Source organism: Tripterygium wilfordii, chromosome 4 (genome assembly GCF_013401445.1).
Source record: "Tripterygium wilfordii isolate XIE 37 chromosome 4, ASM1340144v1, whole genome shotgun sequence".
NCBI classification, from domain to species: Eukaryota; Viridiplantae; Streptophyta; class Magnoliopsida; order Celastrales; family Celastraceae; genus Tripterygium; species Tripterygium wilfordii.
The window spans coordinates 3,271,773-3,288,821 of record NC_052235.1 but is presented as its reverse complement, the minus strand read 5'-3'; the positions used below and the strand labels follow the sequence as shown (position 1 = coordinate 3,288,821).

Here is a 17,049-nt window from a genome sequence, read left to right as displayed (position 1 = left end):
ATTGAGACATAGGTCGAGACCCAATATGAGAAAACAACACAGGGTGACCTTCGCAAATGTTGGGTTGAGTAACGGCCCATATTATAAATTGTGATAATAAAAACACCTATGAAATTTAAACTCTCGATCTCGCACTTGCGTTAAGAGTTACATCAATCAAAATCATCATATCAGCAAACGACCCATTTTGCATATAAATGAAACATCCGAGTCATAAAAAATTATTGGCAATTAAGTTCAGCTTTTATTTTTTGCTTCCCAACTATATATGTAGTTTTCTCTTTCTTATAATTACTTTCTTCTTTTAAAAGTGATAGGGATCCCAGTAAAAAATATCTCAGTCATTCCAATAGTGAATGTGTCACTCTCTGATTCAATCACTGAGTTTTGTGGGTCCCTACACTTACATCAATCAAGGGACAAGATCTATTATTACAATGACTGTGATGCTTTTTACTGAGATCTCTATCATTTTTGTTCTCTTTTCTTTTGGGTAGTGAAGAATGCATAGGCAACTTTCTCTTTCTTTTTTTTTCCAGATACTAATTGTTCAGCAACAAAAAGACAAAATAGAAACCAAAAACCACCTGAAATTTATTTTAAAAAAAAAAACACAGCAGCAGCGGCAATACAAAAAGGGATTGAAAATTAATGCATGCCTTTGAAATAAAAAGTGAAATTAAAATCAAGAGAAATTACAAAGCCAATATCATCAATTGGTTTTGTCTCACATCTCACCATAATAACAAGGAGATGATTTAGTTTTCTGGAGCTTGAGATCCTTATAAAACTTTCTAATAAACTCTTCAGCTGCCTTGTCCACCTGGACGCTATCTCCCTCATCTTTTAACGGAAAAGGCGAGTCCGTTATTCTCAGCTGCCTCACCATGGGACTCCGCCCCAACCCTGGCAACGTTAACGGTGACGCCGCCTCGACTCCCTCACTACTATTATTCAACATCTCCAGAACCTTCTGCACCGCAGAAACCGTTGAGACGTCGTCGTATTTGTACTGGGACTGTGATTTTCCAAAGAAGTGGTGTCTGCGTTTATTGGTGGCGTAGAAGGGGTAAAAAGCGGGGCTATTACTGCAACTGAATTCGTACTCTCGCGGAGAAACAAAGGAGAGCGGGTCGTTGGATCTGCAATTGAAAGAGGAAGAGGAGGAGGAGGAGGAGGAGTGGTGGAACATGAGGTTTGTTATGGCTTTCGTTGCGAGTTTGCCTTGTTTGAGCATTAAATGGAGATCGACCATAATTCGGCTCTTCGATATGCCTTTTCGAACCATGAAGAACATCATTCGTACTATTTTCCATATCTTCTTCGCTACCACCACCTGTGTACTTGGCTCCACTTCCATCTCTACTCTCTTTTTCTTTTTCTAAATTTGAAAGTCGGAGGAAAAGAGAGATGGACGATTTTTTTCTCTCTCTCTTTTGCTGTATTGGCTTGGACGAGAGTTGGGGAGGGGAAGGGAGAGGTATTTAAAGGAATTGAATATAATATTATATTCAAATAATATTTTTTAAAAAAAGGCTCGAGTAAAAAATTAAGAAAAAGAAAAACTGCCTGTTGTTTTGGGTGTTATTACTAAAAGGTCCCTCTTGAGAGCACCAAATTACTTAAGGATAGCCCACGACGGCTTCCTTCAATGATTAGAGAAACTTGATGATTGGGGGTTCTGGTTAAATGTCCAAATTAGCCTTTGCCGTGGGCACTCCATGGACCATCACGTGGTCTCAAATAAAGAAGACTTGAAAAAAAAAAAAGAGTCGTGGCCTAAATAAACAGCACAGGACGTCAGTTTCTGGACCCATCGCGAGCGAGGAATAGTGATTTCATTTCATATAGTCTAGCTTTCATTTGAGAGAGAAGCTAATTAATTGCGATTTGCCAGCCTGACATTCCGGTTGACAGGGATTCAATAGAGCGACCTGCACCAGACACGTGGCATTCCCACTCTTGATGCACATACGGTGTCGTATTAATGTGTACATAGTTTTGTGTATTTTTATTGCTCGAGTTACCATGGGGGGAGTGTCTCATCTCATATATTGAGTGGAGGTGTGTCTGAATAATCCCATCCCCTTGACTTAATTAATTAATTGGGCAAGTCCTCCTTTATTCTACTAATTTATAAGGAAATTAAAAAAAGGAGAGATTTTTTTTGTGGAAGGTGTTGTTTCTAGAAGCCACATTTAATGTGGAAGAGGACTATCCACCAATAGTAACTTGTAACTTGTAAGGAAGCAATGGGCCCCACCCCATATTTTCATATTTTCAAAGTAGAATACCAAACCGGGAACTCCACTTACTCACTTTTAAGAAAAGTGCCACCTGTCAATTTGGGTCAAAAACTCATACAACTTAAAAAGTTACTTCGCAATGAAGAAAAATACAAAGACTAGCAGGGAACACATATTTGGTGTAATTTTAGTGGAGCTCCTTTTGGGGAACTCAAACGTGTTTTTTTGGGAGCTTTAATTGATTTTATTTTACTTCGTAGAGTTGTTGTGCCAAACGAGAATAAAATGTTTGCTTAATCATTTTTATTTTTGTTGATGTAGCAAAAACCAATTGAATTGACCAAACATTTATCTTCCCTTATTGGAAAAATAACCGAATATATATGGAGTAGTATTTTCTAGACTTTGGTCAATAAAATCAATCAACCCACGAAGACAAGATGGTTTAAAATGGACTTAATTTGCATTAATGAAAGTAGTGCATGGTTCTAATTAATGAGAGATTGAGAGTTACAAGGAACCAGTAATTCCTATCTCCTCAACCACCTTTATGATTTCAACATCAACTACTAACGACGCCAACACATTACTGGAAAATTGATCTTCTTGAGTCCTCAAATTATATATTGGGGCTACAAACACGTACAAAATGCACTTAAAAAGCCGTAGCATTCAAGTCATTATAAATCTTTTGTTATTCAACAGTCTTAGTATAAGAGAGATATACGTACGTATGTATTCTTAGTAACAATATAATATTATATTCTTCTTCAATTCTCCTATGTGATTATCTCATCTTTGGACTACTCCTATGTAGCATTGAATGGAAGTATATATGAAGATTGAGCCAGTTAATGGTAGAAAACTTGATGATTCATTTGGATTCTTTTATATATGTATTTAAACCTTGTAGTACGCACTCCTATTGATCTAGTTCACGTTGTGCCAAATGCGCCACTACTCATGTTTAGTCTCTCTCTCTCTCTCTCTCTATATATATATATATATATATATATATTACCCAACACAAGTTCGATTTTGTTGCATTGGCAGTACTGCATGCATGGAATAAAATACAAAACTCTGCAAGAGATAAAATTAACACACAAAAAGCGTCAGCAAGACCAAACTTCAGGGTGTTAATTTTAATTTGTAGCATATTAATTTCCCTAGAATCTTTCAAGATCTTAATTACTGCATCTAACCTACAGCTTGATAAACCAAAAAAAATTTATCTATGTGGCGTTAGTCTGTGAGTAGTGCTCCCATGGATTCTCCGATTCACCCAAAAGATAATACGGCATCACGTGACAAGTAATATTAAATTGTTACTTGAAGGAGACGAGCTAGCTTGGAGTGACCTTCTTCTTGTTGACATGTAATATGCTTTATTTCTACGACTTCTTCTTTAGTGTTTGTTTGGATTGACGGATTTGTAAAGGGGAAATGAATTTTCTGTAAATTTTTTTGTTTGGATAGTTTTTTAAAAAAATAATGGGAGAAATTTGAAAATGATTGAGGAAAGATTTTACTCATTTTTTGTCAAAATACTTTCTTCGAAATGGAGTCATTTGGAGGTAAGTGATTGCTAAATTAAGCTATTTATAAGTTAAAAATCTATTTTATCCTTACACATAATATTTTTAACATAAAATTAAGGATAAATTAGTAAATTAAACTAATTTTATTTCTTTGGCTATCCAACTAAGAGAAATAACAAATCTTTTTTTATCTATCCAAACATGATAGACTGAAAAATATTATAATACTTTCCATTATCTTCCCTTCCATTCCCCAAATCCCTCAATTCAAACATCCTTAATCACAATCATCAGATGAAATGGATGGTTGAGATTTAAAAGAATTTTAGGGAATTGTAGTTACCATAATTAGCTTTTTATGAATGATGATGATGATATTTCTACCATACTTGGTAACCCCCATCCCCATCACTTGACATTCATAATAATGTTGTCATTGAAAATTAGTCAGTGAACATATTTGCTGTGGCAACAAATTTGGGTTCCATAAGACATAAATGGTTTACGAAAATGACATGTAGCCCATCTATTTGGTAGTCGATGGGAGCCTAACAGGTTTATTTCATTGATTTAATTAATGAAATAGTTTTATTTACACTATTTTATCTCATAATTCATTATCCAAAATTTATTGTTTTAATATACATTCTATTGTTTTTTAAATCACAGTTTAAAATTTATTGTTTTAGTTCTGAATTCATTTGTTTTTGAAATTTATTTGAACAAAAACAATGGAATTAAGATTTACCCGATAAAAATCATTGACAATGGATATTGTTAGAAATAGTTTTATGCATTGATTTTGAATATGTAATTTTTTTAAAAAATTTAACATGTATTTTGAGGGTTAAAACGTTTTAAAATTTCGTTTAAGAGACTTGTACTCCCGTTGAGTACCTAGCATTACTAGAGAATGATGCAGAAAGCGAGCGTATTGAGAATCTGGTTGAATTAATTGCAAATCTGAAAAGAATAAACAAGATTTCCTACGTTTTCTAAAAAGCTAGTTTCCTTGTAATACATTTGTAGGTTCTGATTCATTTTTTTTCTCAATTATATAAACCCTCATCTGGGTAATTGCCACCACAGTCTTGAGTCTAATATTCCAAATTTTTATTGTTTATCTTGCGGAATGGAGGCCAAAATTGCCATCATAAAGTCCTTCTTCGATGAGGTATTTTTCCAACTCTTCCAAATGTGTTTTTCTTTTTAATAATCAATACCCATCTAGCCTGAACATGGACCAGAAAGGTTGCCCTGGACATAGAAATGTTGTTTCCAACATCAAATGAATTTTTTTTTTGTGTGTATGGTGACTTGCAATTTATATTAAAAGTGTGTTTTGATTGAGAGATTTTGGGGGAATAGAAGAGAATGTAAATGAGTTTCGTCCGAATTTTCTTGTTTGGATAGTTTAAAAAGAAATAGAGGGAGAGATTTGAACAGAATTGGGGAAGATTTCATCAGATTTTTTTCTTATAAAATATTTCTTTCCTAAAATAAGGAGGTCATTTGAAAGGAAGGAATGGTTGAGTAAGATTATCTATATGTTGTTAAAAATCTATTTTACCATTATATATAATATTTTAATATAAAAAATGATAAATTAAAAAATTAAACAAATTTTTTTTTCTTTTATGAGAAATAACAAATTTTTTAAGTTTTTTTATCTATCAAAACATGGGACGTATAAAAGTATTATATATTTAATTCTTTTCCGTTCTCTCTTTTTTTTTAATGAGTTCCCCCCTTCCATCCCTTTCTATCAATCCAAACACATGCACCCTAAGTGTTGAGAAGATAGGCCCCCATAATTAACTCTTTCTAATGATCTAATTTTTGCACTAGAGAAATGTTTATATATTTTATAGAAGATACATAGTTAAAATTAGCAAATAAGTATAGATCTACGTATATATTATTCTGCATTGTTTTTATTTGATTATTACAGGGGATTTTGGACAAACAATTTTGCATGCTTCAAGAACTGGAAGATGAAGGAAACCCAGACTTTGTGGAAGAGGTCATAACCTTATTTATCAGAGACTCAACCAAAATCATTGCTACTGTGGAGCAGATGATGTGAGAATATCATATTCTGAATACCTTTTTCTTAAAAAATATTTCTGTTTCTTCTTTTAATTATCACAAATAATACACCATGCATGACTGATATATATATATATATGAATCACACACACAGGTCCTCCTCAACACCTGACTTTGTGGAGCTTAACAGGTTGCTTCATCAACTCAAGGGCAGCAGCGCCAGGTAATTAAGAAAATTTTTTAAAATTTTTTAAAATTAAAATATATTATTATTAATTATTAAGACATTGAATTGGAATTTTAAGAAATTATTTTATGTTTAATTGACAGTGTTGGTGCGATCAGGGTTAGGACCCAAGTGGAACTGACTAGAACTTGTTTGGTGCAACGCAATATGCAAGGGTGATCTTTAATTATTTAATTAACTTTTGAATAACTGGTATGCTTTAATTTATTAATTGATGGATTGATTAATGTAATTAATTATTTAATTAACATACATGTTAACAGGGCCAGTGCTGCCTTGGACAACCTGAAGAGGGAGCAAGCCATTTTCAAGGCCAAGCTTGAGCATTATTTCAAGGTTAATTAATCATTTTATTATCTTTTTAACTCACACACGTGAAAGGCACGTGATTTTGATCTTTGTCATTTCTGTATGAACGGTCCAGATGCTGAGTGAAGCCGGGTCGGGTAAGGCGTCGGAGCCTCCGAAGTGAAGGAATTCGCGGGTGTTTGGTGGCTGATGAATGGCTCAAGAGTCGAGACTCTTAAGAAAGCTTATTAGTAAAATAAAATGTGGGCCGGGTTTCGCTTTCTTTGTCAGTTTGTCTTTAGGAACTGGATTTCCCTGCTGGACTTTCTTGGGCCTGTAATAAGAGCTTTCCTATCTTTTTAGAAGCCCATTTTCACTGTATTTAGCATTTCTAAAAACATTTTAATTTGCTTTCTTAGTATTTGCCTGGATTTAATTTTTTGCCATAGTTGAACAAATTTAAGAATCTTAAGTGTGATTATTTTTCAGTCTAAAAATGGCACATTATTTATTTATATATATATTTTTTCACTTAATGGTCTTAGATTTTGTAATCTATATTTTCAGATTCAGTAATTAGTTTCTCCACCTATATAAACACTCATTTTCCATGTACCATTACTACACAAAAGTAATCTAAGATCTCCAATTTTTTAGTTTTTTTGATTAATTTGCTATGGATCGCAAATCTTCGCCTGAAGAGATTGCTGCCATCAGACAATCCTTCTTCGATGAGGTTTGATTATTTTTCCTTACTCTTCATATATAATTTGCATAGAAATTTTGCTCCCAATTAGCTTTCTTTGATTCAATTTTGAGTATTATTGGAGAAATTAATTAATAATGTTGAAATATTTTTGGGTTATTATTTACAGGGAATTATTGATCAAGCCCAATTTGAAATGCTTGAAGGATTAGCGGATGCTGAAGAGCCTAACTTTGTGGAAGAGGTGATGAAATTGTTCATCAACGACTCAAAAAAACAGATAGACAGCGTGGAGCAGCTAATGTAAGTAATTAAGAAGATTAATAATTCTTGATAAAAAAAAAAAAAGATTAATAATTTGAATAATACTATCTACTTACATTAATTGTTTACTATTATATATATATAATTAAAATTAAATTTGGGGTATGTGTTGCATGCAGGCGCACCCCAATAATTGATTCAGATGAGATTGATGATATTCTGTATCAGCTCAAGGGTAGCAGTGCCAGGTAATTAATATAAAATCATTATTATTTTAATTTTAAGTTAACTCATTAACATTAACATTAATAATATTAGTATTTGGTTTACAGCACTGGCACAATCAAAATCAGGAATGAAGTGGTGAAAACAAGGTCATACTTGGAGCAAGGGAATATTGAAGGGTAATTAATTTTCTTACTCTTGCTTTTTTTTTTTAAAAAAAAAAAAAAAAAAAATTCTACCATAAAAAAAGATGTAGTCAAAATAAAATTCTAAAATTGTAATTGATAAATATTATAAAAATACAGTTTAAAGAAATGAAGCTCACTAATTTTTTGTGTTAGCCAGTTCCAAAGTTGCATTTGAGGACTTGAAGATAGAACATGCAATTGTGAAGGCCAAGCTTGAGAGTTATTTTCAGGTTTAAGAAGCTCATATATTCATTCACACACAAACTGACAAACATTTCTTTTGGTTTGTGTTTTCTGATGGAAATGTTTGTACTTGTCATGTTCCCATGCATGCATGCATTTGTAGGTGTTGAAACAAGCCAAATCAGCAGCTGGTGATGGTGATGACACATCTCTGCCTCCAAAATGAAGAAGAAAGACAATTAAGGTGTGTTTGGTGGTGTAAAGCCAATTGATCATAGAAAGAATCTTTCTTAAAAATTTAGGGAATGATTTTTGTTTGTGTCCCATTTTCATCTCCTTAACATTTCCAAATACCAGTAAAAACTTATATGCAATAATGCAAAACATAGCTCGCTTCATATTTGCTGTTACATACTTTACATTATTTTTTTAAAATATAAATTCCTAATTGACTACGGTCTACGGAACAACCGTGAACAGCTTATCAAGGCCCAGTGCAAGAAAATCCACAGCTACTAGGCTCATGTTGTACCCAATGTTATTTTATCTCTGGAGATTAGCTAGTTCAGAAAAAGCTCCTCGCTTGTTCTTGAGCTGAGCATAAGTCCCTCTCTCAACAACCTTACCATCAGCAACAAATGCAATGGAATCAAGCTTTTTGATTGTGTTAAGCCGATGAGCGACGACGATTGTAGTCCTTCCAACCATGATTCTATCCAATGCTTCTTGCACAACCTGCTCTGACTGCACATCAAGTGCACTTGTTGCTTCATCTAGTAATAGTATTGTTGGATTCCTTATTATTGCTCTTGCTATTGCTATCCTCTGCTTTTGTCCTCCTGATAGCTGAACTCCCCTTTCTCCACATTCTGTATCATACCCATCTTTCAGTGACCTGTAACAAACACAACACAAGTAAACACCATAAATCATCAGCTCATAAAAACTGGTACTAGATGAATATATAAGGTAGCTATGTTGATTGGTTTGTTGCTTACGAGATGAATTCGTGTGCATTGGCTGCTCTAGCTGCCTCAACAACTTCATTTTCTGATGCATCTGGTTTTCCAAATAAAATGTTGTCTCTAATGCTGACTGAATATATCACTGGCTCCTGACTAACCAGGGCGGTCTGCCTTCTGTACCATTGGAGGTCGAATTCTCTTATGTCCATTCCATCTACTCTGATTGAACCTTTTTCGACGTCGTAAAATCTTTGGATTAAGCAGATTACAGTTGATTTTCCACATCCACTCTTGCCTACTATGCCTATGCTTGTGCCTGGTTTTACTTCCAAACTAAATTGGCGTAGAACCGGCGTCTCTGGCCTATTTGGGTAAGCAAAATCAACCTTCTTCACTTCTATCTTTCCAGTTATAATCTTCTCCAACTTGGTTCCTTCCGTAGCAGCATCATCCCCTGCCTAAAAGAAATTGTAAACCAATTTGTTCAAACAAATAACAACCCACAAGAATTCAAGTTACTTACTTGAATTAGTGATTGCCTGTCAAGGATTTCGAACAAGGATGCCACTGCTGTCGAACTTTTCGCTATATCAGAAGTCATGCTTCCTGCTTCAGCTATAACCTTCCCAGTACTAACCAGTATAAAAAATGTTTTAAACACATCTCCAGCTGATATTTCATTCTTCTGTACCAGTGTACCACCATACCAGAAATCTAGAGCCCATGACATGAATGTTAGACACTGAGCAGACCCCATGCCAATTCCTGCTAACCATGATCTCTTCCTTGCCTCCTTCCTTGGTTCCTCCTGAGCCAAATCAAATAATTGAAGAACCTTTTCGAGACTTCCGTAAGAGGTCACGATTTTGTGATTAATCACAGCTTCAACAGCTATTTGAGTACTCTGATTCTGTGCCTTAACGAAATTTGTGGTAATGCTGGATAATAGTACTTTTCTTGTGTAAAAGCATAGAATTGTGAGGGGTTGGACCGCGATCATAACAATAGCAAGCTTCCATGCAACGACAAGCCCCATGATCATTGCGATTGTGACAGCAGAAGTGGTTTGAACTAATAACGAAACTCTATCTGCAACCAGAGATTTGACCATCGAGGCCTCACTGCTCAGTCTAGAGCACAATGCCCCGCTAGAGTTCTGCTCTTCATCGAACCAGGCAGCCTCGAAAGTTAGGATCTTTCGGAGCATTTGCAACCGGATTCTCTTCGTTAGGCACTCACCCATATAAGCAAAATTGTAGTGCTGTATTAGGTTCAGAAGGATTGAAATCAAGGAAAGTGAGCAGAATATGAGAGAGTATGTACGTATTCGAGCTTGCATTTCTTGATGGCTGTGCGCAAAGAAAGCTGAAATCATACCACCGATAGTTAATGCATAGGTGGGCTGCACTGCACCAAATGCTACTGCTGAGAGGCTCCCAATTAGGCCTTGCTTCCATTCAGGTGCATTTAAAGAAAGAAGCCTATGGAAGGAAGGTGGCGGGTAAGTTACTGGTTGTGGACTATTTTCAATGACAGGCAATGGTGAAGCAAAGAAAGCTGGGCTTGATTTGGCCGTGCTTGGCCAGCCATGACTGCTTCTTGTTACTGAAGAGACGCGAATTTCATGGTCTTGTTCATGATCATCACAACTGAATGGTCTCTGTAGTTTGACTAGTTTTGAATAATGTCCATTTCCTGCGTTGATGAGATCATTGTGTGATCCTATTTCAACAATGCATCCATTGTTGACCACTGCAATGAGGTCGGCATTTCGAATCGTGGAGAGCTTGTGTGCAACCACCTGATGATATAACCAAACACATTTGGCTCAAAATTCAGTACTTAAGGCCATGACCGGCTGAAAATCAAAAGCATCCATGTTTTCATCAATAATAAGTATTTAACACATTACCAGTGTGGTTCTTCCCATGGAGGCTTGATCAAGTGCATTTTGGACTAGAGTTTCTGACTCAGAATCTAGAGCACTTGTCGCTTCATCGAGTAGTAGAATTACTGGATTCTTGATGATGGCTCTGGCAATGGCAATCCGCTGCTTCTGTCCACCGGATAGAAGTGCCCCTCTTTCACCAACCTGTTACAGTGTTCTTGTTCTGATCGTTATTATTGTCAATTAAAAGAAAAATCAGTTGTTATTAATAGCAGATGAACAACCCACCTTAGTCTCATACCCTTCTGGAAGCTGCCTTATGAAATTATGAGCATTTGCAGCCATAGCTGCAGCCGTCACTTCATCCATGGTGGCATCAAGTTTCCCAAACATGATATTCTCCCTTATTGATGTCCCAAACAAAGCATGCTCTTGACTAACAAGACCCATTTTCCCTCTAATCCCTTTCAAATTAAGTTTTCTTATATCAACACCATCAATCTTCACAATGCCATGATTTGCATCATAAAACCTTTGTACCAATGCAATTGCAGTGGATTTGCCACTTCCACTAGCACCAACAAGGGCAACAGTTTTCCCTGCTTCAACTTTGAGGTTGAAATCTTTGAGAACAATGGAATCGGGACGGGAAGGATATGTGAATTCGACATGCTCAAATTCTATTTCACCATGAATTTTTTCCAATACAAGTCCTTTTGTGTCTTCACCATCTATTTCTGGAATTCTGTCAATTCTGTTGAATATTCTTGTAGCAGCAACCGTAGCTTCTGTAAAATACTTCACATCAGGAAGTGCCATTCCAAGAGATCTGCACAACATTGATCAATTCCCATGATTAACAATCCTCGACAGTACGACACTGACAATCACATGAAATCGTCTTCTATTGAAGTAATCAAGAGAAAGAAATTAAGCAAATCATTAGCACTTACAGTCCACTCAAAATGAAAGAAATTCCAGCAGCATAAATCCTTCCTCCAGTTTCACCTTTGTACATGACCAAGTGACTTCCATACCAAGCAAGAAAAGCCCAAATAGCAAAAGAAAGCCCTGTGCTTCCCACAGCCAGACCTTTCGCCACGCCTTGTCTGATTCCAAGCTTTGTAGTTCTATCCAAAATTGCAGCATATGTATCTATGATTCTTCGCTCCGCTGTGAATGAATAAACAGTCTTTATTGAGCTTAAAGCCTGCTCTACAATGGTGTTTGCTTTACTGTACTCCTTGTAAGACTTCTTGGACAAATACAGAAGGTATTTGCCATATATCACTCCAGGAATTATGAGTACAAGTAGTGTTGGAAATGCCACTAGAGACAGCCTCCACGAGAAGTATGTCGCGAAGGCAAGTCCTGATATGAACACTGATGCATGCATAACAAATATGGGGACCTGAAAGACCAAAAATTAACAGCAAAATTAGCTGTGTAAAAACACTTTATTAGCAGACCCTAAGCAGTTAAATATACGGGGGTTTTTTTTTTTTAATTACTTTTTCACTTAGAACTTCTTGGATGAGAGAAGTATCTTTAGAAATGCTGTTGATGATCTCTGAAGTGGTTGCTTCTTGTGAATCAAAAAATCCAACTTCTTGTCTAAGAACGGATTTCAAGTACTTGTAACGAATCCTCAGCACCTGACGCTCACTTGTTTTGCTCCAACAATAACCTTCTGTCAACATTAATTAAATTCAAGCAGTACTCATTAATTTTTAGTCTAATTAATCTTCTTTGTAAAATTTGCCCAAAATCAGACTATTTCCTGATTAGGGTTTCATCCAAAATTAGGGCATTCTATGAAAAAAATAAAAGAGAGGGGTTTTGTGAAATTACCCATGAAAGCCACCACCATGACTGCTAATCCCAAGAACACAAAGTATAAGCTGCACTGTTGACAAAAACCCAACAAACAAAAAGGGCGAAATGCATGTGAGAAGAAAATTACATAAACATGGAAAGGAAAAAAAAAGAAGAGAGGGTTTGACTAACCTTTTCAACTTCAGACATGAAAGTGGCATGATTTTGTTGAGTCGTCTGACCACCTCCTAAACCCAAACTATTCATCATGCGGCTGGCGAAGACAAGTAAGATGTTAGTAGACATGCCATCCCCAATAGCTCCAACAGTGCCCAGAAACATTAGCAAATAATCAACCCAATCTGCATATCTGAATATTATCCCTATACAGTACTTGTTTCTCTCATTGTTGGTACTAGTACTGGTCATCACGATCTCTCTTTTTTCTGATTCATTCTTCTCTCGAGAACCCATTTTCATTCTTTTAATATCAGAAACTTCTTTTGAAGAACTGGGTATTGTTGCAAAGATATTGGACACAAGTATTATTGCAAGAACCAGATCATGCAAAAGTAAGAAGTTATGATGTGCTAGCTAATGAGTAATGTATGTATGTATATATAGAAATGTAGGGGGACACTATTGGGTATGGTGATTTTCCATGAAATGAAGCAAGAACCCTACTATTATGTCATGAACATTATTTTAGTGGGAGCTTTTAAAAGATTCTTAATTAATTTATAAATTTTTTATTTGTGGTGCGGGTGGGTTGCTTTCAGTAACATTAGACAACTCAATTTTTGACGAAGATTGATGGCTATGACCAGTGTCAGATTTGGCCTTATTTTTTTAGAATTTCTTAATTTGATCACTTTTGCTGATGTTATATATGAGAACTAAGTACTTTTATGTTGGCATTTGATTTTTGAATTAATCAATGATTTCGATAGTATATACTATATATCCAGAGACATGCGAATACATGTGACTCAAGTTCGATTAGTTGTAGAGTTGTAAGATATGATCTAGAGATCACATGTTCGATTTTTAAAAACAATCTCTCCACATATTATGTGAGATAAAATTTACGGACATCTTATTTGTCTCAACTCCGCTCAGCCTAGTTTATTGGACTTGGTTCCATTGAACATACCATTTATTCTGGTGTGAAACATGTGTAAGCCGCTCCATAAATTATCATTATCGTCTCTCTTGATATATTTATCAAGTGAATGCATGCGGGTTGCGCAGAGCCGCAGATTACCCACTTTAATTTGTCTACCACTAAATGTATTTCCAAACGTATATATGGAAGCTTCGGTTAAAAGTTTAATATTTAATATGTGCCATCCAAACCCTAGGATTTAATTATACGAAGCCAAAACTCTTACCTCGATATATATATATATATAACTTTATACGTTGATCCAATAATTTAAAGTACATAAAGTGTTTTTTTCTTTTGATTTGTTGCTTATGATCAATGTTTCCACGTAATAAATCACTTGTTTTTTCATTTAAGCTAATTACTTCCCTAAGCTTAATACCACATACCAAATAAACATCACCATCTACTGTTCTTACCGTCTGAATGTCTGATAAAGCATCGATAAAAACCGTTTTGTCCGGCTTTTTTGCCTTAATCAAACCCAAATTGTAATTAATTTTTATATATCTATTTGTCCCTTCTGCCATTCTCATGAACAAACCCTAGAAAAGCTAATTAATGGGTTTAATAAAAAATTATATGCCAAAGACAATGTGGAGTGTATAGTACCCCCACTCTGCAACAAAGATATAAAACTAAAGAAACTTTATTTCTTATATTTCTTATATTATTATTAAAAATTAACCAACTTTTTAAAACTCTTCTTTTCAAAATGGGTCAAACATAATCAACCCCAACAAAAGCTAATCCCAACGTTCTAATTAGCTTAGTACACAGATCTTTTAGTTTAATACAAAGCAATACTTACATCGCATATATATTTCTAATTATTCAATTAATAAGCATTCAAATCATGTGCCATATATATGATATATATATATATAATATTTGATATATAGTGGTTGGCAGCCTGACTTGCTATGTGCATATATATCTTTGCCTAACAAGCTTTTACGCGTCTAATAAAAATTGCAACTGCTTTTAGTTAATTCGGTAACCAAAAGTAACTAAAAAACATGTGATGAAATTAAGGTCTCCAAAATTCTGGACAAATGCCAGATTCTGATTTTGGGTTGGGTTGGTTTACAACCAACAAGTAATGTCTTTTGACATGTGACTTTCATTTTGGAAATGACTAGGTTTTTATTATGTCATTTCAGTGAACTTGGACCTTCTCCATCAGAAAAGTACTATTGATTTATGTGATTTGTTAATTGTTGATGTTGTTAAACAGTAAAAAAAAATTGACGGACAACTTCTCCATACACAAAGTCTCATGGTGGACGGGGTCGTGAACAAACAAGATGTTGTTGAACATCTTTGATGAAAATAAAATGGCACAAACAATATTAAGAAAGATGGTATACTCTGTTCATAATTAGAATAACTAATCTAGAGCAAGTTGATTTTATGCGTTGCCTCAACGATAAGAGACAATATTGGGATGAGACATTACTTGTTGGATAGTATGGTTGTGCTCAAATTTAGAGTCTCAAGGTGAACTGTATTGTCTTTTGAGTGAGTTCTCGTTAATAAAAATCTCGAGCAAATTACAGTCATGTGTAAAACATATTGTAACTTAATAATTTGAGATTATAATAATATTGAATAAATAAAAGGGGTATTTCAATTCAATACAAATTAGTTCTCTCTTTTTTATTTATTATTTGATAATTCAATGATTTATCCTCAAAGTGGAATTTGAACCATGGTAGGTCCTAATAACTTTTATCGTAGGCCACCAATTTTAATTTCTCGAACTGTTTTACCAAGGGAAGAAAAATCAAAAGAAATGAAATGAAAGCAAATTTAATTAAAGAAGATGGTGGGGTTGGCTTTACTCATGTTTCACAAAACCCTACAATATAATACAAAGTCATGACCAGCTTCACCAATAATGTGAAGATGACGAAAGCTAACCCTCTTTATCATTAAAAGTGACCTTTCATTGTATTTGCTAGATATGAAGCCAATTATCATTTTCTTAATTCTGTCCCTTCAAAAGAGACTATTTTTTAGGTATATTATACCAATTATCATTTCTTCTTAATTTCCCTACAAAACAGAATTATTATTGTATGCGTTGCCTTAACGATAAGAGACAATATTGGAATTAGACATTATTACTTGTTGGATAGTACAATTGTGCTCAAATTTTAGAGTCTCTAAGTGAACCATCTCTTGAGTGAATTCTCGTTAAAAAAAATCTCGAGTAAATTATAGCCACGTATAAAACATATATTGTAAGTTAATAATTTGAGATTATAATACTGAACAAATGAAAGGGTTATTTCAATACAAAATTAGTTTTTTTTTTCTTTTTTAAATTATTATTTGATAATTCAATGATTTATCCTCGAAGTGGAATTTAGACCATGGCAGGTCCTAATAACTAATAACTTTTATCGTAGGCCACCAATTTTAATTGTTCGAACTGTTTACCAAGATAAGAAAAATGAAAAGAAATGAAATGAAAGCAAATTGAAAGAAGATGGGGGGTTGGCGTTACTCATGTTTCACAAAACCCTAAATATAATAATACAAATTACAAAGGCATGACCTTCGCCAATAATGTGAAGATGACGAAAGCTAACCCTCTTTAACTTGCAAGGTAGTAACTCTTTTATCATTAAAAGTGACCTTTCATTATCTTTGCTAGATATGAAGCCAATTATTATTTCTTCTGTCCCTTCAAAAAGAGACTATTGGCTAGATATTACACCATTGATCATTTCTTCTTTCCCTACAAAATAGAATTATTGTCTCTCTCTTTTCTTTTTTTCTTTTTTCTTTTTTTACTTGTAAGATATGACCACAAAAAGTTAAAGCAGAAAGACAATGGGGGCTTGATGGGCACCACCACCACCATTGCTGATTTGTTGCATTCCCAAAGCACCACCACCACCATTGCTGATTTGCTGCATTTCTTTACTTTTATACGTTCTCTTATTTATTTGTGGGTTTCCTTCCAATTATGGCCATGCAAAAGAACAAATGGTCAAGCCAGCCACCAATGCCTAAAAAGGGGACTCGCAGTAGCTTCGAGCCCTAGTCAATCATTCACATGCAAAACAAAAAACATCAAATATTATTTCTTCCTTTCATGTATTGTTTGCCAAGAACCGTTGTCTTCATCTTTAATGGCTACTTGTGGAATTGATTGACGAAAACAGAGCAGAAAGGGAAACGAGAGCGCTACGTATCCCTAACAAATTCAGTCATAATCTGTCATAACATGTAATTAGACAACGTAATAATGAAAATCAATGTAATTAG

The 17,049-nt window shown here is 34.7% G+C and overlaps 4 protein-coding genes across 4 annotated transcripts; 2 read left to right on the top strand and 2 right to left on the bottom strand.

The window, feature by feature from the left end:
- Positions 1 to 573: 573 nt before the first annotated feature.
- Positions 574 to 1,458, bottom strand: LOC119997717. The gene has a single exon (XM_038844893.1). The coding sequence runs from the start codon at positions 1,358 to 1,360 to the stop codon at positions 728 to 730; it is 633 nt and encodes a 210-aa protein (XP_038700821.1). The 5' UTR covers positions 1,361 to 1,458; the 3' UTR covers positions 574 to 727.
- A 3,461-nt stretch (positions 1,459 to 4,919) lies between these two features.
- LOC119996799 (pseudo histidine-containing phosphotransfer protein 5-like) lies at positions 4,920 to 6,555 on the top strand. Its single transcript, XM_038843596.1, has 5 exons — positions 4,920 to 4,961; positions 5,739 to 5,869; positions 6,182 to 6,238; positions 6,347 to 6,419; positions 6,508 to 6,555. Exons 1-5 carry the CDS (start codon positions 4,920 to 4,922, stop codon positions 6,553 to 6,555), a joined length of 351 nt encoding a protein of 116 aa, XP_038699524.1.
- Positions 6,556 to 7,047: 492 nt separating this feature from the next.
- Positions 7,048 to 8,163, top strand: LOC119996798 (pseudo histidine-containing phosphotransfer protein 2-like). The gene is made up of 6 exons (XM_038843595.1): positions 7,048 to 7,107; positions 7,247 to 7,380; positions 7,521 to 7,589; positions 7,674 to 7,745; positions 7,912 to 7,984; positions 8,101 to 8,163. Exons 1-6 carry the CDS (start codon positions 7,048 to 7,050, stop codon positions 8,161 to 8,163), a joined length of 471 nt encoding a protein of 156 aa, XP_038699523.1.
- A 48-nt stretch (positions 8,164 to 8,211) lies between these two features.
- LOC119996541 (putative ABC transporter B family member 8) lies at positions 8,212 to 13,186 on the bottom strand. The gene is made up of 9 exons (XM_038843214.1): positions 12,798 to 13,186; positions 12,642 to 12,696; positions 12,302 to 12,480; positions 11,744 to 12,201; positions 11,079 to 11,619; positions 10,815 to 10,994; positions 9,426 to 10,703; positions 8,936 to 9,360; positions 8,212 to 8,832 (listed from the first exon to the last, which is right to left on the bottom strand). The coding sequence occupies exons 1-9, from the start codon at positions 13,083 to 13,085 to the stop codon at positions 8,481 to 8,483; spliced, it is 3,756 nt and encodes a 1,251-aa protein (XP_038699142.1). The 5' UTR covers positions 13,086 to 13,186; the 3' UTR covers positions 8,212 to 8,480.
- Between the last annotated feature and the right edge of the window lie 3,863 nt (positions 13,187 to 17,049).

Excerpts from the sequence above, each read along its gene's own strand:
- LOC119997717 (XM_038844893.1), bottom strand. The coding sequence starts at position 1,360 with ATGGAAGTGGAGCCAAGTACACAGGTGGTGGTAGCGAAGAAGATATGG.
- LOC119996799 (XM_038843596.1), top strand. The coding sequence starts at position 4,920 with ATGGAGGCCAAAATTGCCATCATAAAGTCCTTCTTCGATGAG. Across the intron at positions 4,962-5,738 it reads TAAAGTCCTTCTTCGATGAG|GGGATTTTGGACAAACAATT; the intron begins GTATTTTTCCAA and ends TGATTATTACAG. Across the intron at positions 6,420-6,507 it reads AGCTTGAGCATTATTTCAAG|ATGCTGAGTGAAGCCGGGTC; the intron begins GTTAATTAATCA and ends TGAACGGTCCAG.
- LOC119996798 (XM_038843595.1), top strand. The coding sequence starts at position 7,048 with ATGGATCGCAAATCTTCGCCTGAAGAGATTGCTGCCATCAGACAATCC. Across the intron at positions 7,590-7,673 it reads CTCAAGGGTAGCAGTGCCAG|CACTGGCACAATCAAAATCA; the intron begins GTAATTAATATA and ends TTTGGTTTACAG. Across the intron at positions 7,985-8,100 it reads AGCTTGAGAGTTATTTTCAG|GTGTTGAAACAAGCCAAATC; the intron begins GTTTAAGAAGCT and ends ATGCATTTGTAG.
- LOC119996541 (XM_038843214.1), bottom strand. The coding sequence starts at position 13,085 with ATGAAAATGGGTTCTCGAGAGAAGAATGAATCAGAAAAAAGAGAGATC. Across the intron at positions 10,995-11,078 it reads CAGAAGGGTATGAGACTAAG|GTTGGTGAAAGAGGGGCACT; the intron begins GTGGGTTGTTCA and ends ACACTGTAACAG. Across the intron at positions 8,833-8,935 it reads AATGCACACGAATTCATCTC|GTCACTGAAAGATGGGTATG; the intron begins GTAAGCAACAAA and ends TGTTTGTTACAG.